Source organism: Trichechus manatus, unplaced genomic scaffold (genome assembly GCF_000243295.1).
Source record: "Trichechus manatus latirostris isolate Lorelei unplaced genomic scaffold, TriManLat1.0 scaffold00034, whole genome shotgun sequence".
In the NCBI taxonomy this organism is placed as follows: Eukaryota; Metazoa; Chordata; class Mammalia; order Sirenia; family Trichechidae; genus Trichechus; species Trichechus manatus.
This window is the reverse complement of record NW_004443970.1, coordinates 1,978,484-2,002,795: the sequence shown is the minus strand read 5'-3', so window position 1 is coordinate 2,002,795 and position 24,312 is coordinate 1,978,484. Positions and strand designations below refer to the sequence as shown.

The following is a 24,312-nucleotide window of genomic DNA, read 5'->3' as shown; positions in this document are numbered from 1 at the left end:
GACTTGAGTTATTTCCAATAACTTGGGAGATGACTTGGGAGAGAGGGAAAGTGGAAAATGAAAAGATCCAAGGCTGAAAGAAGTAGGAGGTGGTAAAGCCACAGTTTTAGGAATGCTTCATAATGCTGCTTACTGATAGCTTCGTATCTAGGGTTTTCCTAATCTTAAAGCAAGCAATGACTTTTGACCTAATAGATATGAAGCCAGGAATAGCACTTATAGTTGTTAACATGATGATGAAGAAGAGAACTATCACCAGTTGTACAAGACCACTACCAGCTGTTGTCCAGTCAATTCAGACTCGTGGAGACCCCATGTGTATTAGAGTAGAACTGTGCTCCACAGGGTTTTCAGTGGCTGGTTTTTCAGAAGCAAGGCCTTTCTTCCAAGGTGCCTCTGGGTAGACTTGAACCTTCAGCTTTTTTTGGTTAGCAGCCAAGCACATTAACCATTTTCACCACTCAGGGACTTCAGTTGTACAAGACTAATTGCTAACTCATTAAGAATAATAGGTATTATATGTCTCATGATAAATGTTAGATAACTTCATGAAGATGGATTTTTTTGTTTTTATGTAATATTAATTATTCCCACACTAATACACAATGCTCTATTAGTCATTCTGTTTCTAAATGAACTCCCAAGTTTGGCTCAAATTAAGTTACAAATTACTTTCTCTAGAATGTCTTATAGCTTTTTTAAAAATAACACCTGAAACTATTTTCCCCAGGTAGAAAAAGTGAATGAAAAGGAATACTCATTTTGAGTTTTTTTTTGCAATCTTTTTCAAAATATAGTCTACCTGCTTCATAAAGAATTTGAAATGTTTTACAATAAAATACATTTAAAGTAAGGATATTAAAATATAAATAGTACTTCAAAAATCACATAGAGAGGAATAAGCAAATACACCTACCAATTTAGGCTTATAATTGTACGGTGACTGAGCGCTGAGCTTTCCGGAAGCCAAAGCAGAATAACATCAGTATGATTCCCCTCTTATTTTAGGAACACAGTGGTTTTTCAACCTTGCTGACACATATACTCAGCCCTATCCCAAAATAATTTTGGGATGTAGCCCAAGAATCAATATTGTTTGTTTCCTTGGTAATTCAAATGTGCAGCTAGAGTCTAGAACAGCTGACTTGTATAAAACAAGGCAGGAAGGTTTATTGGACTTTGCTATAAATGATTAAGCCCAAATGATTGAAGGAGAATTATATATCTTTTTCTTTACAATTGACATAAATTTAATACAAGCTACAGATAATATTTGGTGGAATTCAAGTCTGCATGTCTAATTTTTCAGCCTAAGAAACCCATGAAAACCTTATCAGAGGTGGCTAAAATAATTGCTTTTTTTTCTCTTGCAGACTACTTTTCTTGTGTAGTCCAGGTTCTACCATCTTTTTCTTTTCAATAAGGTGGTTTGTGCTAAAATGCAGTTTAGTTATACCAGTGCCTTTATCAGTATACACAGAAATCTCAGTGTCTATTTATCAACTGCTTACAGTTCAATCAAGGACATGGTATTTCTTCGTGAGTAAGAATCAACCTGTGGATTATTTAACAGCTGTGTCACCTTGGACAGGATAACTCTATGAGCCTTAGTTTTCTCTTCTGTAAAATACATAGTAAGAGGAGTAACTATCCTATAGTGTTATTGTGATAATTAAATAAAGCTTTGAATAGACACATAGTAAGTGATCAATGAATGTTAGGGAATATTGTTGTGCATTTTAAGTACAGACACTTTATCAACTATATCATTAAGGAAGTTACTGTCTTTCAGTACATTTTGGGAAATGTCTTCTACCAATTGCAAATCACCCCCTGGAAAGGTTTCTCTTTCTATTAATCAGTGGCTGCAATATGTAAGTGTCTTGCTCAGTGATGTAGCTCTATGTTTTATACTTTAGGGTCCTCCGTCAAACTGAGTGACAGCAATAAATGCCATTCCTAGTTACTTCATGATCTGCCAATATAAGATATAAGAAGTTGTCATTAAAAACTGAAGTTAAACATTTTTTTTTATAAAAGCATGCCAAGACTATCTTGTTTCCTCTAAAATAAAAGAAATAACTTAATTACATGGTTTGATATTAATGTTATTTTTAATTCATGGTATATATATGTATGTGTATATATATATATATATATCTCAAGTGAAAGAAGCACCAGTAAGTTGAATATTTTAATGGGCTTACATTTAACAAACTACGGGTGTCAAAATGGTATAATGTCAGCATTTTGAAAACGAAAATGAAGATACTGGCGAAGTAATGTGTAGAAAATGGCAATTACATAAACATGTGGCAGGGGGAAGATCAAAGACAAAATTAAAAAGTCATAGGTAAAAAGTAAAAGAATAAAAATATTTTATTTTAGATATGGCTCCCCATATCTCTTACAAATATGGATGTAAACAGGCTTAGAAAGCCAAACAGTGGTAGTAATAAAATACACTTGTCCTTCTATTGCAGCATAGACTTATTTGTTTTGCCCTCATGATTAAAAATATCGCTTTTTTTATAAGCTTAAGAATTCAATCATTTTTTCTCAAGGAGATGGTAAATGAAATAAGTTACTCTTGTGGCATTTAAAAGAGGTCCCTGGGTTGCACAGTGGTTTTCCATGGCTGCTAACCTAAAAGTTGGCTGTCCAAACCCACCCAGCAGGGTCACAGAAAAAAGGCCTGGCAGTCTCCTTCCCTGGGGATTACCGCCAAGGAACCTTATACAGCAGTTCTACTCTGTAACACATTGGGGAGCCATGAGTTGGAATCAACTGGATAGCAACAGACTTTGATTGTTTGCTTGTTTTGTTTTGGTGGTATTTAATATTGAAATAATATATGGAAAGTATTGGATAGTACAGATTATATTCTCAAATTATGGATTAAGTTTAAATTCCATAGCTACAGGTGTTTCTGACTACAGGCCTTATTGTAAAATAACTATTTTTTGGTCGTTGTGTTAGTCTCAGGTTGTGAGTATCCTCATTTTCCTAAAGAATCCATGGAATGCTAGGGTGCTTGCTTATTAATCATGTAATGAACTTATATTATTTCTTTCCCCTAAAAAGCTCAAGTTTTTAATCAGAGAATTCATCCTCCCCAAAAGTGTCTCTACTAATAAGTATAAAACAAAGCGACATGAGAAAAAAGGAAGTGAGCAAGGGACGGTATCTACAAATGCGGTAACTCTAGTTAGGCACCAATTAGGGTTTATGAACTTCCTCAGTGTGGAGTAGATTATTCTTATAAATAAAGACAGGCATTATCAGTTTCTTTTTTCTTATTTTTCATGTTAGTGTGTAGAGAAGAATTCATTTTCTTTAAGTTCACGGATTTTTTTTTTTTTTTTTTTTTTGATGCTTGTACTAGCTCCCTACAAATCTTTGGCCCATGGACTCAAGCCTGAAAGGAAGAAATGATCACCATTATATTCATAGAAAACTACAGTGTAAAATCTTTTTCACTTATAAAGTCTTATTGGGACTTCATTTCATTTTTGAAGTTGAGAGCTTAACATTAATATTTACAGAAGATGAATTGAGGCTCAGAAGGGTTAAGTCAGTGGCCTGAAATTGTTCAATTTATAGTCGATGTCAGGAGAAGAAATGCTGATTTCCTGATCGGAAAGTCCACAGATTTCTTCAAATACCTTATTAGTTATCCAGTAGAGAGCACTGAGATGCAATTTGAAGTGGTTTTCCCCTAAAGGGCATCTCAAAAACCTGGTCTACTTATTTTTTGTTTTTGTGGGTGTTTTTGGGTTGTTGTTGTTATGATTATTGTCACTGTATTAAAATAATAACAAATGCCAAAATAAGGTTATAAAGATTATTTTCGTATTTTATACTTACAAAACTAACACTTTTAACAAAAAATATGCAAAAATATGTTTGAGTGTTTTATATGAGTACAGTTGTTTGGATGACAATTCCAGTAGGTGGGGTGGTCCAGCAATGGAACACCAGTTCAGAATTGAAGGATGACTATGATGTCTTTTATAAATGTGAAGCCTTAACCAAACTGCCCCACTTCCTTCTTTCCTCTACACTCTACATGACTTAATGTATTAGTTTCTTATTGCTGCTATAACAAATTACCATGCATTTTGTGCCTTAAAACAACACAGATTTGTTATTTTACAGTTCTTGAGGTCAGAAATACGCAATGTGTTTCACGGGGCTGAAATCAAGGCGTTAGCAGGGCAGCATTCATTCTGGAGGTTCTAGGGGAGAATCCGTTTCCTTGACTTTAACAGCTTATATTTAACGAAGTGTAGATAAGTAAGATAATACTTGTGAGTCACAGGGATGGCAGAGGAAATGGGGTTCACCTGTGTGGCAGAAGATTCTGGCTCAAAAGTCAGGTTTCAACTTGGTTTAGAAATTAAATGCCTAAGTAATACTTCAGTGGTTTACTCCATTTGTCTATCTTGATTCCTGTCAGATATTTTAATCCATTCAGACAAGGAAAGCTATTTAAGGACACAAATCTCCATTCCACAGAATATGAAAATCCAAGGATTTTAAATGTATGTAGTTTCCTCAACAGACTTCACCTGGTGAAGTGTGGATGGAATGACTAAGATAGAAAAAGTAAAAAAAAATAAAATAAAATAAAAAGAGAGAGAGAGAGAGACAGAGAAAACAATCTGGAGTACCTGTTTGAGTGGTTTCTAAAATGCACGTTTTATTTTCATTCATTTCAGTATGGGGGAATCGATTCAAATGTTCGTGAAGCCGGCCCCTGTCTGGGCTTCTGTGTATTTTAGGAGACAGCTTTTTCAAGTATACTTTTTTACCCTTGTTTTTGTTTATTTGCTCATTGCTAATGTTTTAGTAGTTGGAAACCTGGGCAGTCCGACTGGAGTTCCACTTGGTTCTTCAGCATTGCTCCCTTCAACTGTCGCAGGATAACTCCAACTGTGTAATTTCCGACATAGGTTTAATCGACCTCATTCAGCTGCTGCTGGAATTCAATGTGTGTGTAGGGTAGTCATGCGCAGCAAATCAGTGGTATGTGAACTGAGCTTTTGATGACTATCATGACAGAAGAAAAAAAGAAATAGAAAGAAACCTTTGCTTGTATTCCATGAGCACTTTTGCATGATTAATCCATAGTTTGTCCAACTGAGTTCAAAGCCTGAATTAGTAGCATGTAGTTTTCAGCATAGTAGTAGGCACAATGCAAGTACTTAATAAGTCTTTGTTGGATAAACGTCACTGCGAAAATAGTCTTTTTTTTTTTTCTCATTAGTTGCCTGTCTATCTCTCTCTATATATATTTATTTATTTTTTTCTCCTAACTAGTACTCCCTCTGTCTTCCTGTCTCTGTGTGTGTGTAAACATAAAATTTTACAAGTGACTATGTAAGGTCTCCAATGAATTCAGAGGTGAAATCCAATCATAGCCCAGCATACTTCTATCATTCTATTTTCTATCACCCTTGCTAATCTTTGCTGTTAGAACCATATATTTAAGAGATGGATGAGATCTCACAGCCTCTAGCACATAGTAGAAAATCAGCATTGTTATGTAGTTGAGTCAAGGAAAGAAATCACAGAAGAGGTGATTATAAAGGATAGATAAGATTTAGACAAGCCTGTTTCACAGAGCTGTTCTTTGAGAATGTCTTTACTTTTTTCAAAAAGATGTTAAACCTGTGGGAACCATACCATCTTTCTAGCTTTTTATTAAGGTAATTGACTAACAGTTTGATTATCATGTGTATTGTTTATGATCTTTTTTGATGAGTCACTGCTTACTATCCAAAATGCATTAATATTTTCAAGTTCATGAAGTATACTAAGGACTTTCATAATTACTGAACAAAGTTTACCATCTATAAATAATCTATTTCAATCATTTATTCACTATTCCAATACATATCCTTTTACAGTTTCAGAGAATTTAGAAACCAGAAGGAATCTGCTACAGCCTCTCATTTTAAAATTGAAGATACTAAAGCTGAAAGATGAGTTATTGCCTTACATTTCACACTTAATATCAGAGCCAGTACTTGCATCCAAATATCCGTATTCCCCAATTCAGAATCACTTCCAAAAAGGACAAGAAATATTACAACATATTAATAAAAAGCAATTGAATATTACCTACTTTCAAGGCACTGTCATTGAAATAGGTATAATAAACTCTGCTTACAAGGACTCTACAATCTGCTTGAAAAGTTTTCAATAACGTAGAAAATATTAATACAACAGAAGGATTAATAAGTGTTCTAATAATGAGATCTATTGAGTGTGATAGCAATTACATTTTCCAAGAATTTGATTTAACAGAAAAGTGCTGTTATATAAAATCCTGAATTTTGAATTCCAGAGAATTAAACAATAGCAGTGATTACAACCTTGGAGATTTAAAAAGAAGTCACATTGTAGGGGATTCTAGTGCAAGGAAAAAAGGATTAAATAGAGATCCAAACCAAAGACCAATCTGTGGACCTCTCAGCAACTGTGCATAAATAAGAAACATTCTTGGATTTACAGAATCCTCCAGAAAGGGAGCTAAATAAATGAGCAACCTGATGGAAGGGTCTGCTATGGATTGCATAGATTAAAAACTGCAATGGAGAAAAACAAAAGAAATGAAAGCAGAAGTGCCCAATGTCAGGGTGATACAGATTAATTAGAGGGTATAAAGAGATTAGAAACTAGGCCACGATCCTTTAGTATGATGTAGGAAAAATGTAGGAATAATAAGCTTACAATATTTTGTCAGTATCACCTAAAATATCATGTGCCAAGGATTAAATTTAGATCTTAAGAAAAAAATAAATGCCTGGTAAAAAGCCAGATTGTTATCAAATCACTTGGTAATGGTGAAACCCAGGGTACCAATTTCCTGCCCTCCTGTAGTATATATGAAAAAAAGAAAAAGAAAAACCAGTCGTAAATATGGGCAAGAGGCAAGAAAGGTTACTTTAAACCACTGTTTATTTATTTAGCAGATATTTTGTGAGTGTGTATTATTGTACCAGGCTTCATATTAAGTGATTTACATGCACACTATTTCTAATACTTATAAGGATTCTTTAAGCTTGGTGCTATTGCTCCAATTACCAGAATTGTTTTTTCAATTTACAGAAAAAGAAACAGAGATTCCAACAGGTGAAGTGATTTTCTTGAAGTCATACAGTAAATGAGGTATTGTTAGGATTTGATTACAGTACTTTCTGACCCCGAATCCCAAGCCATCTTTCACCCACACAATACAGACGTGAAAAACATTTTATGAGCTACGAAATAGAAATTCTAAGTGCTGTTTGGAAACCATGGTGAGATTTTCCCATACATTTTAATAACCTTGAGTTGCTTTGCTAAGCAGTACAAGGATCTAACAGGTCCCAGAAGGCAGTGGCTTATAAAAACTCTCATCCTGTGACCATTCGATGGTTTCCAGTACATATTCATAACAACATTCATTGAAGGCCGAATATGTGAAAGGCATGGTGCTGTGCGTGAAATAAATATCTCATTTAAATCTTCTAGCAACTCAATGTGGTAGATATGATAAATTTGTCTTCATTTTACTAGTGAGAATATATACCACCCACTGCCATAGAGTCTATTCTGACTTAAAGCAACTCTGTAGGACAGAATAGAACTGCCCCGTAGAGATTCCAAGAAACAGCTGGTGGATTTGAACTGCTGACCTTTTGGTTAGCAGCTGAACTCTTAACCATTATGCCACCAGGGCTCCAATTATATGTATACTCCCCCCATTGAATATAGGTCACAATATCTACTTGAAAAGATCACTAGGTTTTCTAGCTCCTCTGAGCACTAACTATGGGAATTCATCCTGTTCAAGTCATTTAATTTCTCTATATAACTTTACTGGCAAAATAGGAAGGATAACAATCCCTAACCTGTTTAAGGTTGTTATAAAGACAGACTGATATAATGTGTGCGGAAGAACCTTCAACAGTATAAAATAATACGTAAATTTCAATTATTTTTCACCATTTGTCAGAATACATGCTGCATAATAGATATTTAAAATATATTTCTTATGTAAATGTTAAATTTCATTTCATATTTGAGTCACTATGGGATACTGGCATGAAGTATCACCTGCATGCCTAGTCTCTGAAGTACATATTGAGACAGTAATGTCAAATATGTAATTGCATGCAGGCTGAAATAAGTGAATATAGTTATTTAACTTCTTCTTCCCCAAATGAGTGTTTTAATTAACTGATCCAAATGTCTCAACATGTTTCTTTTTAATGGCCTTTCGTCTGCTTTGACTTCAAAGAAAGAAAGGCAGTTTGAAGTATAGAGGTATCTTGAGATGTTAGCAAAGAAAGCTGCCCCTAAATGATTTTAAAACCTAATTAAAGTTCGTTTGAAGGTTCTGCCAGATATATTGTAGCACATGTGCTCTGGAATCCTAGATATGTTTTGTTCAACAACCACTAACACTGGTTGAGAATGTTTGCAGATTAATTAAGTGCCTGGTCATGTGCAAGGAAAGATTCCACTGTCTTAGAGAGTTCCTCTTTAAAAATAAAATGTAGTGTTCCTTATAATACTGCAGTGTTCTGCTCCATTATTGTTTCAGTGCTTTTCGACTAACAAAGAGAGTCATTAGAAGTCTGTTTGATGGACATAACTAAGTGAATTGGAAAAAATAAAAAAGACTTTTCAGCCTATTCAGAAATAATTGATGTGACTGAGACAGCTGTATGTGAGTTCCAGATAAGGAGACAATTTATGGAGAATTTACTGAAGCTAAAAAGGAAGGTGCAGATTTAGAGTTCCCAATAAAGTTTTCTGTAAGACACAGAGCAGTATTCAATGGGGAAAGAGATTTAACCTGAGGTTCTTTCCTATAGATGGCATCCTTAGGGTCCTATCCTCTTGCAAATAAAATCCTCATAAAGGCAGTGTCAGTAGGTTGTAAGAAATGGATTCCAAGGGGAAAGTATCTGCACTCTTACTCCGATGCTATATTTTCTCCTTTATTTTAAGTACTTTATATAATGCCATTCCTCAGGTCTGTTTTTTTCCCCTTTTCTAAAATTGACCACAGCCCTGTCAAAGAGAGTAATCCATTTTTCTTCTGTAGGTTGTAACTTAGAATATTTTGCTAATGTAGATGGAAGGTAAATATTCTTAAGTGTGTCTGATTATGGGATATAATAATTGTTTTTATGTTGTGATGGCTACCCTTTAGTCAACCTAACAATTAAAACCGAATAAAAATATAGGTTTTATTATTATTCATGTATTTGTGAATATGCATTTGTTCTCCCTTGCCTTTCTCAGAAACTATAGATGGATTTCGTGACAAAGAATTTTTAATAGATAGCACCTGGAAATGTTATTCATATTTGGTAATGATGGTATTCTGAAAACAGAATAGCATATTAATGTTCATTTCAAAATCTATTTCCTCAAATGTGCAGATTATAACTGGCACATTTTATTATATTAGTACTTGAAGAAGAGGCATGGTTCTATGGTTCTCTAAAATGTAATTTAAAAAACTTAAAATGAATCTGCATAGATGAAATAAAAATAAAGCAGTTATCATACTTATGGTATAATTTGATTTCAGCTTTCTAGATATTTAAAAAAAAGTACGTTTTAGAAAATGACTGCATTCCTCTAATGAATTTGACGTGTGTGGAATTAATCATCCTTGAACTCTCAGAGTGAGTGCAGGATAGGACGCGGCTTCTAGTCTGTATTCGAGTTAAAGTAGAGCTTGTGAGAACTTCCTATTTTACTTCTAAACCTGGCAGACTGCCTAGGCTTAGGTTCACCGTTAGGTAATTTATATTATCAATCATGGCAATGCTATTTAAAAAATAAATAAACATTGAATCAAAGATTCACCACATTTTCCCTTGATAATGGCTTCTTTTGTAACAGTAGCATTAGAACACAAGCCCTGTTTCTGTAGTCCAAATCCTTCTAACTCCTCTCCACCTCTAGGCAGGCTGTGTTTCTCTTGGTCCCACGTTCACTGGTATACCAGTTTTAGCGTCTGTTCACATTCTCCAGAAAAGCAAACAAACAAAATATATCAAAAGCATTACTGAGCAATATGAATTTCCTGAACATGTTTCATTGCACACCCCACAGCAGCCAACTTAATAAATCCTCATTTACATCATTTATCCTTTTAAGTCTCAGGTTAATTGTATATGGAAATGATCATGACAGTCACACATCCTTCACCTTGGGCTCACCAGCATTTCCAATGAGGAGGGTTGGGTGGGAAGATATGGCTATCACCAGTGCCCCCCACAACATGAAAACAACCACAGAATGTTAACACCATTGCCCACTCCTGATATGACTTCTAGAATTCCAGAAAATAAGTAAACAAAATTACATAAGAGTGGCATATCCTGGTATCACGTTTACGGTATTTTAAACCAGTCTGGACTCTAATGTGTTTCCATCAACTGGATGAATGAAGTTACATCCACCGCCCAGGAATTGCACATCTGGAGTTTGCCTTTCTATTTATGTGCAAAAACTCGTTGCCATTGAGGCATTCTGACTCATAGCAACCCTGTGGGAAACAGAGTAGAACTGCCCCATAGGATTTCCAAGGAGCAACTGGTGGATTTCAACTGTCAACCTTCTGGTTAACAGCTGAGCTCTTAACTACCTGTACAATGACCTCTATGATATCTGGGTAGGCCCAAGAGTGGTGTGTTTTCCTCATGTGAAAATCTCAGGTGTGTCCTAATAGGGACAAAGAAAATGATAAATATTTTAAAATAATTGAAATATAGACATTTTCATAATAAAATAAATTGTTGGACTCAAAACGGCTTTTGAAAAACGTGGGTGTTCTTGTATATACGTGTTTGGTTTACAAATAACTTGCATTTATAATAATAAAAACTTAGTACATTAATGATACAATTATGTGTGAAATTTCACATGGATTTGAAAAATCCTATTTAGGAACTTGGTGAATTACTAGACCAGCTCCATTTTTTTTTCTTTAAAAACAATCCTAAAGCATAATGGGAGATAGTTCTAGTTATATAGCTGTGGCCTGAGGTATAATACCTTTCATAGTATATGTCTTTGAGGGAGCTTAAGGCTCTTTTTCATAAACGATCTTATTAATTCCCAGAGAATTTAAGTCAGGCAGGTATTATTATCTCCATGATACATACCCTGAGCCTAAGGCACAAGAACCAGAGGTCAACTAGCTTATCTGAGGTCACATAGAGAATCTATAGGGTTGCTTGGAAAATAATCCTTTTCTTTTTCTGTTATTTCTAACGTTATTTTTTTTTCTTATTAAACACACACACATAGCATACATACCATTTCTCAACATGTTTTACTTTGCCTTTGTAATCTTAATTTGAATTTCATTTCTCTCTTCATTCTGGTAAGTTTACCTGTTTTCCCTGATCTTTCTTCATTCCCCTCCCACATTATACTAAAATCAAACCCGTTGCCATCAAGTCTACTCCGACTCATAGCAACCCCGTAGGATGGGGCAGAACTGTCTCATAGGGTTTCCCAGGAGCGGTGGCTGGATTCAAACTTCTGACCTTTTGGTTAGCAGCTGATCTCTTAACCACTGTGCCACCAGGGCTACACATTATGTTATCAAACCAAATGAAACTTCGTTTCTGTCGACTAGATTCTGACCCGTAACCTGTAACCTATTGCCGTGGAGTCGATTCTGACTCATAGCGACCCTATAGGGCAGAGTATATCTGCCCCATAGAGTTTCCAAGGAGCGCCTAGTGGATTTGAACTACTTACCTTTTGGTTAGTAGCCGTAGCACTTAACCGCTACGCCACCAGAGTTTCCTGCTGACTTGTAGCGACCCCGCATGTTATAGGGCTCCGTTTTCTGCTTGTATCTTCCATGTTTTTCTTGAAGCAAACCTTCTTCTATGAGTGTCCATAGCTCTTGCCTTATCTTGAAAGCAATAAGGATGAAGAAAGACCAAAAATATAAATGAATTCATAAATAAAATCTTCACACAGACCGTTTTCTTTTGCCTTCTACTCTATTTCTCTCTTTTGTTAGACTTTTAAAATTAGTAGTATATCTCTTCTTTCTCCAGTTTTTTATATGTTTCAGGACACTCAATTCTTTACTTTCTTTGATCTAAGCTCTCAGAGTTTTTCACTGGAGTTTAGAGATTTTACAGCAACAGTGACCTAACAGATGAATGCAATGGTGATATGGTAGATATGGTAGTCAACAGTCTTCTTCGTGTCTCTGATACTTTTGATCACAAAGGTTTTTCTTTCTTTCTGGAAATGATCTACTTCCTTGCTTCTGAGTTGCAAAAGTGACTTGGATTTACTGCTTCCCCCCCCTTTTTTATCCTTTGCTGCTGGCCTCCAAATGTGGAATCTATATTCGGCTCTCAAGAATGGGTTATCTATCAAACTTGTTTTGCAGACATCTCAACCCACAAACCCTCTCCTTTGCAATGCCTGCCCTAAATCGCCAAACAAGTTTCACAGCTCCTTCTTCATACTTCTATTTTATTGGAAATCTGATCACTTGGTATTTTGTCTGTTTTTATATACCAGTAATATTTTGAGTTTATTTTATGTATAGAACCATTGTTGTTATACCTGGAAAATCCTCGAAGCCCCAGAACATAATGGATACAAGCTAAATGTAGATACAGTGAATTAATGAATAAATCTGGTCTACTACACTGCATTGCTTTGTAATGGTTTGACTGTTCATTCTCACTGCCAAAGCCTCCTGTCAGCCTTACCTCTCGCTAGGCAAATGTTTCTTGATAGTGCACCCCTTCTTAGCATAATTCTCTGCTTTCAACCTTTCTTCTTCCTCTTGTTTTACAAGGAATTGTCAGATCACACCTTCAACCTCATAGATTTAATTAGATTGTTTATTTGCCTAAATACCATTTTTGTTTATAATTCTCACACATACCCAACCCTCAATCTTTAGAATACATTTCTTGGAGACTTCTTTCCTGTATTATGTCTTCTATTTCCTAGCACTTCACACTTTCAAAGAGCTGGATGGCTGACATTCTTCCTCAAGCTCTTTTGCTTTCTCCTCTCTTAGACCAGTATGCATTTGGAGGGCATGTAATAATTTATCACCCTAGACAGAAAAATACAAAGCCCAGATGCTTCAGGTCACTAAAAGTCTTTCTGTCCATACTTTTGAGTCTCAAAATGGAACCACTTTTCTACCAACTCTCCCTGGAAACTGTTACGAATACTTAGGGATACAGCTGGAGCAGTTAGCTCTCTTCAACCTTTTTACATATGTTCTTCCCCACTGTCACTTAATCACCTGGGGAGATTTTAAAAACTACTCATGTCTAGGCCTTGCCTGAATTTGATTCATTTGATTTAAGTTGGGGTCTGACATTGACATTTCATTTTTTCTCCCCAAAGTCTTTGAGGTGATTCCAAAGTGTATTTAGGTTTAAGAATGACCAATTAAACTAATCTATTTCAGAGTTTTGGTAATTAACAGAATAACAGGCAAGTCTATAATTCAGATTCATTCTCTTTCACACAGTTGAGATACATTGTTTTACCTGTCTGCTTTAGTCAATCTTTCTGGAATGTATAAATAATATGAATTATCATGAATTGTGGGTCATGACCTCTTCTACAAAACCTAATCATCTTCTCCATAGATCCAACCCAATGAAGTACAATGGTGTGCAAATACCTGTCTGTTACCTCTTTCTCCCTGTATCTCTATCAATATCTATAAATGTTTATACTGGGATTAAAGCTTAACTTTTGAGTCACACGGATATTTCTTCAGAATTTAGGATTCAGTAGTAATTTGCTTTACATGACCAACTTAAATACTTTGCCACAATAATTGTCTTTATTTAAAATTATCAAAAGAGTTTAAAAGATAATGTTATAATGCTGATATTATATTGTAGAAATCTAATGGAATATTTTTAAAGGTGGATTAAAATGCTAGATGGGGGTGTTTTATGATCCATTTTATGATACTCTTTATTTTGGAATTTTATGGAGAATAATTTTTCTTTCATTCAGACATTACTTTATTATTTAATATTTTAACAAAAAGGAAAACATTGATGAATGTATTTGTTAATATATAAATAGATAGTATTTTAAAAGTACAGTTTTTTTCCTCTACCGTTAAATGTCATATGCAATCTAAAATATTATATGGAGTTAAGATATTCACAATCAAAATAGACTAGGAAATCAAGAAAATAAAATGCATAGATTCATGGCAGTTGTTATATACTACTTTATAGAAAAATTATTATTCTGTTTTCTGCATTTTTCTTTACAAACATAGCCTATCACCTGTCTCTCTGCTATCCTATCATTATTTTTGGTGGAACGAGCATTTAAGTTCAGATTCTAAGATTACCACCTCCACCCAAATGTCAGTTTGTTTTCTATTTTTATAGCAAAATGGAGTACCATTTCTTATGAATATCTTATTTATCTTCTCTTTTGTCTATTTATTAGTATAATTTATGTATTTCTGTATTCATTTTGAAATTACTATGTTAGTAAAAACTGATTTGGAAAGACTCGATAGTCAATAAAACACAGTTAAGAACAGTATTTAATCCTCCTCTCTGTTTCTCTATGATTATTTTTAACTATTGCTGTGTCTTAAAGCAATAATACATCTGCAGGACTGTGGGTGTTCCTTCCAAGAATTCAACATTGTAATTAGAATTTCATTATTCAGTATTATTGGCTGAGGATCTCCTACGTGCAGAGAGAAGTGGGTTTAGGAGACCGTCAGTGGTCTCAATTTTGAGGTGAGACCAAAGACATTAAGCAAATCACAGATAATTTGCAATCAGATGGGAGTGATAAATAGAAACAGTATAAAAAGAAAATATGCACACATAAGATTAAAAAATAGCAAATGAAAATTGATTTCTGCATTTATTTAAATGTTAGGTAAAATATCATAGTCATATTACTGTAAAGAACTATGGGAATTATTAGTGAAATGAAAATAAGGTGTCTAGAGAGGTTATTGCTGGTAAATTTTAGCCCATGACTTGTATGCTCTTTATACTAGATTTTTTTAAATAATTGCTTTTAAATACAGCAGTCCAAAATTCAGTAAGACATTATAAAGAGAAATATGTGGTTTAAATATTTGGCCTTTACTTTTAGATTAAGAAGTTCTAAGAGCTTGATTTTTAACTAGAATGAGAAAAAAAATTTTGGAAAGACTGTACACTCCAAATAAATGTATGGATGCTGAGCTACTGGGTTAGAAATACCAGTAATGGATAATATTCTGTCTTCCCTTTATTTCATCTTGCTTTTAAAATAAAGGGAATATTTGTGGAGATGTGCTTGCCTTTAGCAAAGACAATTTATAAATTTGGGGAAATGCCACAACTCTTCTCAGTTTTCCCATTAATAACTCGTTTTGAAACCCTACTGGTCCCAATTAGGATTTATGATTTGCACCAGTAGCATTCAAATTTTCAAAAAAAATTTTCTTACCTTTCTTATTACTTGTGGCAACATTAATTTTATACTTTATTGGAAAAAAAGTCTGATTTATGGTTTAAAAATGTGCACACATATGCCAATTTTGAATTCATGCAAGAGCTTAATGGATACAACAATTGCCAAAAGTAATCTCAGACAGAAACTTCTAATTTTACAGGACTTTTTTGTAATATATTTCCAAATTATAACAGCATGTATAATTAACATGTGTAAGTGTATACTGATGCATGGCATTAGTCTGTTCTGTTAATGAGCCTAAAAATTTTCCATTTTGTCTCATAGTTAAGATAATCTACAAATTCCATATAGTGTAGTAAATCATCAGACCAGCCAACATCAGTAGCATAGTAAACTGTGGACTTAATGGATAAAGATTTATAGTGCTTTAAAAATACAAATTAAAGACTGTACATAGTTTTATTTATTTATTTTTTAAATAAACCATAACAGTCATAATAAAAAAAATCAAAATACCAAACCCACTGCCCTTGAGTCAATTCCGACTCATAGAGACCTTACAGGACAGAGTAGAACCACCTAGTCTTGTTTCCAAGACTATAAGTCTTTACAGAAGCAGACTGCCACATCTTTCTCCTGCATAGTAACTGGTTATAATAAGCCCATACAATTAAACTTTTTAGTTTATTTTCCATTCCTGGATTGTTGTTGTTAGGTACCACTGAGTTGGTTCCGACTCATAGCGACTCTACGTGCAATGGAATGAAACAACTCTCCCGTCCTGCCGCCATCCTCACAATCATTATGCTTAAGCCCATTGTTGCAGCCACTGTATCAGTCTATCTTGTTGAGCACTTTCCTCTTTTTTGATGACCCTCTACTTTACCAAGTGTGATGTCCTTCTCCAAGGACAGATTCCTCCTGGCAACATGTCCAAAGTATGTGAGACGTAGTCTCATCATCCTTCCTTCTAAGGAGCATTCTGGTCTTACTTCTTCCACGAAAGATTTGTTCATTCTTTTGGCAGTACATGGTATATTCAATACTGAATATACTATCCTTTTCTTAAGGGACTTTTTATCTATTATTTCAATACTACCCTTGTAATTTCAAAGTTTATATAAAGTATTTTTATAGGAATGAAATAATAAATAATTCTGATTTCCTAGTAATGTATCAATTTCCTGCTTATTAGCTCTATCCTTAATATCTTAAGTTTCCTGTCAGAAAACTTAATTATAAAGTATTATATTAAATGTACAAAGTATTTACAAATGGAAGCTTCTTTCAAAGGATTAGTTCAATATTTATTGTCTTCCCAAATCACTGACCCTTGCTTTTTTTTTAGACAACCTACTTATGAAAGGTATCTTTGATATTTGAAGACTACAGAGTAGAAAAAAGTTGAATATGTGGAACTAACGTATCAGATTTAAATATGTCTTTCAGTGAAATTGCTGTTTTCTTATCTCTGTTTCAGAAAGAGAATCTTCAGTTTCCCCATGATAAAATATAAGCTCTAGGCATTGCCTCAGAGAATACATAGTTAACCAAATAGATTTCAACATATCTAACCATTTTGCGTTGAATGAGTTGTCAGTAGACCTTTACTGTATGTAATTCATGTATTTTTTTTTTAAATAAGATAATTTACAATCTTACATCTTAGTGACATTCAGAATCTTTTCTTTTACAGCCATTTCGTAGAGTGACGTTTTCTGTTGTGAGTCAGCCTCAGGACCCACATCAGGGGTCACTGCAGAGTTGCTATGACAGCGGGCTGGAGGAGTCAGAAACACCAAGCAGTAAGAGTTCATCAGGGCCAAGACTGGGTGCCCTTCCACTCCCAGAGGACAACTATGAAAGGACCACGCCGGATGGCAGTGTTGGTGAGGCAGAGCATATGGAAAATGGTAGGGGCAAACACAACATCCACACACATAATCACGCTAGAGAGCCATAATAAGTAGACTCACGAAGGTCAGTGTAAAACCAAAATAAAATAGCTGACACTAAAACTATTTTATTTTAAATAATAAAGATTTGCTAAAATACAGAAATGCCAAATAAAGGAACATAACTATACAAATAAAATTTGTTAAACTTGCACCATCGTTTTAAAACAACTCGTCAGAAATAAACTTGCTTACAAATAAATCAGAGTAGTAACTGCTGTGAAAGAAGTTAAATTAGTGCACAATTCCTAAACAATAGCAACTGAGAAAGGGCATGTGTTATTGTTTTCTTCTATTCATTTTTGTCATGCGACCATTTCTTCAATTGCAGTTGCTCAGTGTCAGTGAAAGGAAATGGCAATAAAGCACCTTGCTCAAATTTTTCTGCCCCTAAGTCTTTAGAAAGCCATTTTTAAACCACTCTTTTTGAGGAATAGCTGAAATGGAGTCCAAGAAGGGAAACATTAGTTCCTTATTCTCCAGAGTTGACTGTAAATACTGTGAGAACTCCCTTCTGTAATTTATGTACTGTATAAGGTTTTTCTCATTTTCGTGCAAGGGGATGGAAGGAAAGCAAATCATATTACTCTATATTCTTATTATGTTGTGAGGCGATTCTCATAATTACCAATTAGCTTTATATACATTTTCCTTTAAGTTATAAATTAGATTGCAAACGGCACTTATAAAACTTTCCGTATTTGTTTATATTCCCAAAGACAGCTCGTTTATTATTATTATTATTAGTTTCCGAGGAATAGGTTGATCTCAAATAATGGAATGATAAAGTTCTTACTAACTTCATTATTATTTCAAATATAAAACGAAGTATGGTTATATGTGAAAGGGAACAAAATCACACCCTTTTCATCTTTAGTGAAAACTAGGGATGGATTTGAAATCTTTCACTGTCCCAACCCCCAGGTGAAATAAGGCATTCTAACTTTATTTTTTGGTCATATACCAGTTTCTGTAGTGATGATTTGCAAGTAGAACATATTAATCAGGAGAAATTCAAAGTCTTTTTTTTTTCTTGAAGTTTACCTATGAATATTAAAGTCTATCATTAGAAGGTAGTATATCATAACTTAACCCAAGTGAAATTATTGCTAGACTAAATCATGTTAAATAATTATTTTGTCCACATTGATATCTGGGTGAGTAGATATGATCTCAGGGTCTGATGATTGATATATGTCTTGATTAATTATCCAGAGTTTAAATGGCATTTTGCCTTATGGCTATAAAGGCATGCTTATCTGTGTGTATGGTGGTGTGTGCTTATATGGATGGAAGTTTGATGTGGTTTTGAAGGATTAACTTTATTTTTTTTTTAGTAATTTTTAAAATGAGATAAGAATTTTGGTATGAATTGCAATGCTGATGAATATCTAGTTAAGGCAAATATGTTTAAAATGATTTGGACAAAATAATAAAAATACATTAAAATATTGTAATAACATAGTTACATAGGAAGTCAGGATTAATTTAGGGACATCTTTATCTCTGAGATTACCTTTTAATGGTATTATATAATTTTATTTGTATTTTAAAAATGCTTATTATTACTGTAAACAGCGTAATGGATAATTAAGTCTGTTGTTTGGATGCCAGTTACATTAATAGAAAGGACTTTGTACTATTGGCATTAGAATCATATTTTGATATTGTTTTCTGTTGTTTTGTGAGTTTATGGGGATTCAACACCTTTAAAATAAAAAAAAATGATAAATAATTAAAACATAGATATAACAGACACAAATCTGTTACTTTTTAGGAAACACACACATCCTGGAAAACATAACAGGTGAGCTTGTTAAGAGAATAACATTTTTACTGAGAAGCATTTCCCAAGGAAGATGTTTAGTTACTTTTTATAGCCATGTTTGAAGTCCTGTCAACAGCAAGGACTATCATATTGCAACTGATTTTTCCTAACTTTGTATGTGACTGACACTTTTGAATTTCAGGGTTTACATAACCATTTGTCATCTGCTAACTGTGATTTGTGTTAGCCCTGATCTATAGGTAATGACAGAAGGAGATGTGATGCATTTTGGGTAATCCAAATGTAGCAGTTGACATTTGAGGAAGAGTTATATTGGGTCCAAGTTTTCAGACTACTCATCTAGCCGTGAAGTGCAATTGTATTGCTTGAATTCTGGTAATTTCTTCTTCAATATTAATGGCTCATTCTGACATAAATAGCATTGGAATTGAAACATGTCAAGTATTCATTTGTCACATTTAATTGGAATTCAGGTAATCTGCAGTGTTTTGCTTGGTTAAGTTTTAATCAGGATTTGTACTGGATTTTCATTTGGATTTTTCATGAAAATACCATTTTGGATGCTGTCCTAGCTCCTAATTATTATTATCTCAGATATTTACCTTCAGTTTTCACCTATGTGAAACAATACAGTCAAAACTAACTTTTTGCATTAACTTTCATTGTAAAGTTTAGAAGATCATTGCCAGTGCAATAACATATAACATTCTAGTGTCATGATACAAATCAAATATAAGTTGAGACAGTTAGTGATAAAAAGTTGCCAAGATGGTGTTACAAGGAGAAACTGAAACCCAGAAAAATTTAAGTAAGTAGGCAGTGACATGCGCTTATATTTTACAAAAGCTTTAATATGCCTCTGTGCTTCAGCAAAATAAACAAAAATTCACAAAAAGGGCCTGTGTGATTATGTCCATTATAACAAGTTTTACCCTATAATCCAGTCCACACTGATGTCAAATGAAGAATGAGAATTTATTTTCTTATTAGTCTAAGAAAGAGAATATATTGTAAAGAGAATAAACATAGTTGCATATAATCTGAATATAATAATGTGCAATAAGATTCACCATTGCATACAACCTGAATCTAATAATGTGCAGTAAGATCCACCATTTTAATAGTTCCAAATCTAGGGTGCTTATATCACTTGGGACTCTAGAAAATACGAAAGATGATTACAACTTTTTTTTTTAATAAGATAAGAAAACCTTCATTAATTATGCATTTACCCATGACAAAGATGACTAACATATTTTTCTTTGTCTTTAATTTATTATTATCAACATTATGGTAATTATTTCAGGCTGATCCTTTGATTGAGAAGATTGAGAAATTGGTTAATTATTGTTTCATTAAAATAAATTTTGTAGCATAAAGTTTTTATAGTATAAAATTCATGCTGGGAACTTGGGTAATGATGAAATATTTGATGATGAAAATGGTAAAATAATTGGAGCCTACTATATTGAGAATTTGAGTAAGACCAAATATAGGTTTAAAAGCATCATCACATTGAGGGCAAATATGGACTATGCAAGAGCTTGCCCTTATCATGATTATAAAGTAGTCTTCAGAGCTCCTGGAGTGGGATTTAACAGTCTCTTTAGGTCTCACTGTATATATGTTGGCCCCTGACTTCATGCCATGTTTCATTTATTCTTTCCAAAGCCCCCTCTGACTCATCTTTTCAAGGCCAGTGTATCCTTGGCTATGTATGCCTTAATCATATATGGAGAGTAATGAGCTCTGGTGTAGACAACAACCCGTATGGCCTCTAATCCCAGCTTTGCCATAGACATTGAATAGGTCACTTATTCTTTCTGGGTTTGCTTCTGATCATCTGCAAGGCAGTTAGATAAATTAACTGTTAAGTCTTACCCATATCCAACAATCTGCAATTTCTCTGTTTACATTGATCTTTCTTCTCTCTTTTGCTCTCCAGAAAAGAAACTTTTGTGTCTGTTAGTGAGATGGCGAGTTAATTTGATGACGTGTCTTAATGTGGGCAGGGCAGAAGTTATTCTAGGGCCTTCTTCTCAACCCACATAACATATGTGCCTTCTCCTAGTAGTTAATGCATTTATTACATAAATAAAAGAGTCGAACTGAGTCAAATGGTGTGATTTCTGGCCAGGTGGGTAGAAAGGTTGGCACCACAGCAGGCCAGTGTAGGAGATAGCTTTGGAGTCTCCCTCAAATCACACTGTGCGACAACCATCTGTAGATCTGATCTGGCCCTGAGATCAATGCCCTTCAAAAACATTAATTATAATTAAGATAGTTCACAATAAAATAAGCACATTTATTTCCCTGTTGAGAATGTAAACTTTGGTCAGATTAAGAGTGGAACAAGTGAGAAGACAATAAATATTTTCCTCTAAATAATCTTTTACTAACAGAACAACATAGAAATAAGTCAAAATAGAAAATAAAAGTTAAGCAATAAAGCAGCTCTTAAAATGTTTAATGAGGTCAGAAAGTTGGCCACTCTAAATTCCTAATTAATTTTATGTCTTTTGATTTTCTCATATCTTTAATAAATAATTTTGACTTTACATGTTAATGTTTTTTAATTCCCCACTTCTGAACTTCCTTTCATTGCCAGAGTTATAAAATGTAGGCTCAATTCTTGTTGTGTTTCTTGTACTCATTTTGAATCCCTCATCTCCTCACTCCACGTGCTTTAAGCAGTAAAATGACTTAGAGTACATTCTCCTTGAGAGTTAAAACACATGATGGTCCATCAGGAACCCATTTTATATCTGAATTGGACTTTCCACATTCCTTTCAGGAATAAATGACAGAATGTTTAAAATATCCTTAGGAATAAGTCATCTTTTTTGTTGTTGTTGTTTTTATTGACAATGGCAATGAGAATGGAGACTAAATTCATATTTTCTGCATGGGTAATAAAAGACTTCCTCCTTAATTTTCTCCCACCTACTCAATTTTTAAGCAGATTTCCTGTAAGTCACTGTTATCTAGTTGCTTTTGACTCTCCTACTGTTTTCATTTAGGGCGAGCTGTGTAGCGAGGTTGTCTTTTTCATCTTTCTAAAGATCCTCACACACTTGTGAATAAGCATAATACTTCAAAAACAAATAAGTGCCTCACATATTTTTTCTTATAGGAAGAGACGAACATACTTTGCTAAGATTGATTTTAATGGTTCTGCATTTCACTGCATCATTCTAGTTACCAGTGTCTGAGGCTGCATCTTCTGCTTTTCCAGCCATCTCTGAAATGGCTGTTTACCTCCAAAGTATCACAAGAAGTTCTCATGCCCTTTTTGGGAATATACTATTCAATCCTGGTTCTCCAAAGTGATAATAAAGAGAATATGGTTATAGAGACAATCTCTAAGCTGGGTCTTAGCCAATAAAGGTTTGTGCTACAGCAGCTTTCCAGTCGTAAAACGAGCAACACAATCTAAAAGATTTTAAAGAAGGCCTTGACCTAGGGGAGAAAAGGAAATATTACAGATACAGTGCTGTTGTTGTTGTTGTTGGGTGCCGTTGAGTCAGTTCTGACTCATAGGGACCTTATATATAACAGAATGAAACACTGCCCGTCCTGAGCCATCCTCACAATCATTGCTGTGTTTGAGTCCATTGTTGCAGCCACTGTGTCAGTCTGTCTTGTTGATGTAGTGTTGTTGTTGTCAAGTGCCATCAAATCGGTTGCAGCTCATAACAATCTTGTGTACAACAGAATGAAACATTGCCTGGTCCTGAGCCATTCTCACAATCCTTATGCCTGAGTCCATAGTGCAGTGGTATAAAAAACAGGCTTTGAAACCTAATGACATCAGCTTGAAAAGTTTTCCCTGGTACTGGCGATGTACTTTCCTGACCTCTCTTCCATTCTTCAATTACAAATCATAAGACTGTGGAAAGAACTAAGTGAGATTATAGCATATAATTTATAAGTAAATTATAAAAGTAGTAACAATTTCATTATATCAGTTGATAAATTATTTATTACTCTTGCTTAAACAGTAATGATAAAAATTGCTGTTATTATTAATTTAAGTAGATTTGACAGAGCACTATGGCTTAACCATAAGGGCTTCATAAAATGTTGAGTCTGACAAAGCCTATGGCTTAACCATGAGGGCTTTTAAAATCACTAGCAAGAATCGTATTCTCATCTTGAATATTTTCCCGTCAGGTCCAGTTTCTCCTTTTGTTTAGGATACCATGGGATTAACACTCAAGGAAAGTCTTTTAAGCATAGAACGATCTAGAATGGCAGGAAGGAAGTCTTCTATCTCCTGGAATCAAATCAGCCCAACTCTTTGTGCTCTTTTGCACCCAAGGTGGGGAGATACCATTACTATTTTTCTCTATTCTTATCACTCTTCTTTATGTGTTCTTACATCCTATACTCAGTGTTCCAGTTGAATACATTCTTCTTCAAATGTATATTTCCCTTTGAACCCACCGTAAAATATTTACAATGGCAGAGACAACAAGCTGGAAATGTGTCCAATTAGTATACTTATTGGACTCTGACCTTATTGGATTTTTAAATCTCAATATTAATAGTTAACACTGATAGAATATGTAGTAGGTATTATCCTTCTTATTCTAGTTGGTCCTTTAAAACTAGATCACTCTGCTGATCCCTTATGACATTTGAGGAGGGAATGAGCTCTCATCAAATCTCAAAGTTGTTTTGGAGGTTAGCTGGTGGGTTTGTTGCCTCCAGACTCTCAAAGCATTTGATACTTGAATTTTAGCTACGTTTACTGGGTAATGCATTTTGTGTTTAGTTCCTTTAGTTAAGATATTATCCTCATATATCCTGCATTATTTTTTTTGTGATAGACTGTTTATACTTCTGTTTCCTCTTACTTCTGTTTAAATTTACGTATGAAAAAACTTGATGTTGCCAAAATGTTTGCAATAACACTTTTAAGCATCCTCTATGTAACAAAGAAATCCTGAAGCTTGGCTCTTAAAGTGTAGTTAGCGCTGTTAACCTCAGAGGTTAGCCCGCTTACAGAGAAACTGTTTTATCTCAATATTCTTCTTTTAGGTAAAACACACCTCATTTTTACATCTTCTGTTGCAGGTGGTTTTTGTAAGTAAA

The 24,312-nt window shown here is 34.2% G+C and overlaps 1 protein-coding gene across 2 annotated transcripts in view; it reads left to right on the top strand.

Annotated features, from left to right (window-relative positions):
• PCDH7 (protocadherin 7) overlaps window positions 1-24,312 on the top strand; it is a 473,803-nt gene that overhangs the window by 198,861 nt on the left and 250,630 nt on the right. The window contains exon 2 of one of the 2 annotated variants that reach the window (XM_004375119.1): window positions 17,168-17,360. In XM_004375119.1, the coding sequence (XP_004375176.1) occupies window positions 17,168-17,360 (193 nt within the window). Of the gene's footprint in view, window positions 1-17,167; window positions 17,385-24,312 lie in introns of both variants that reach the window. The other variant, XM_004375118.1, reaches the window with a different exon arrangement.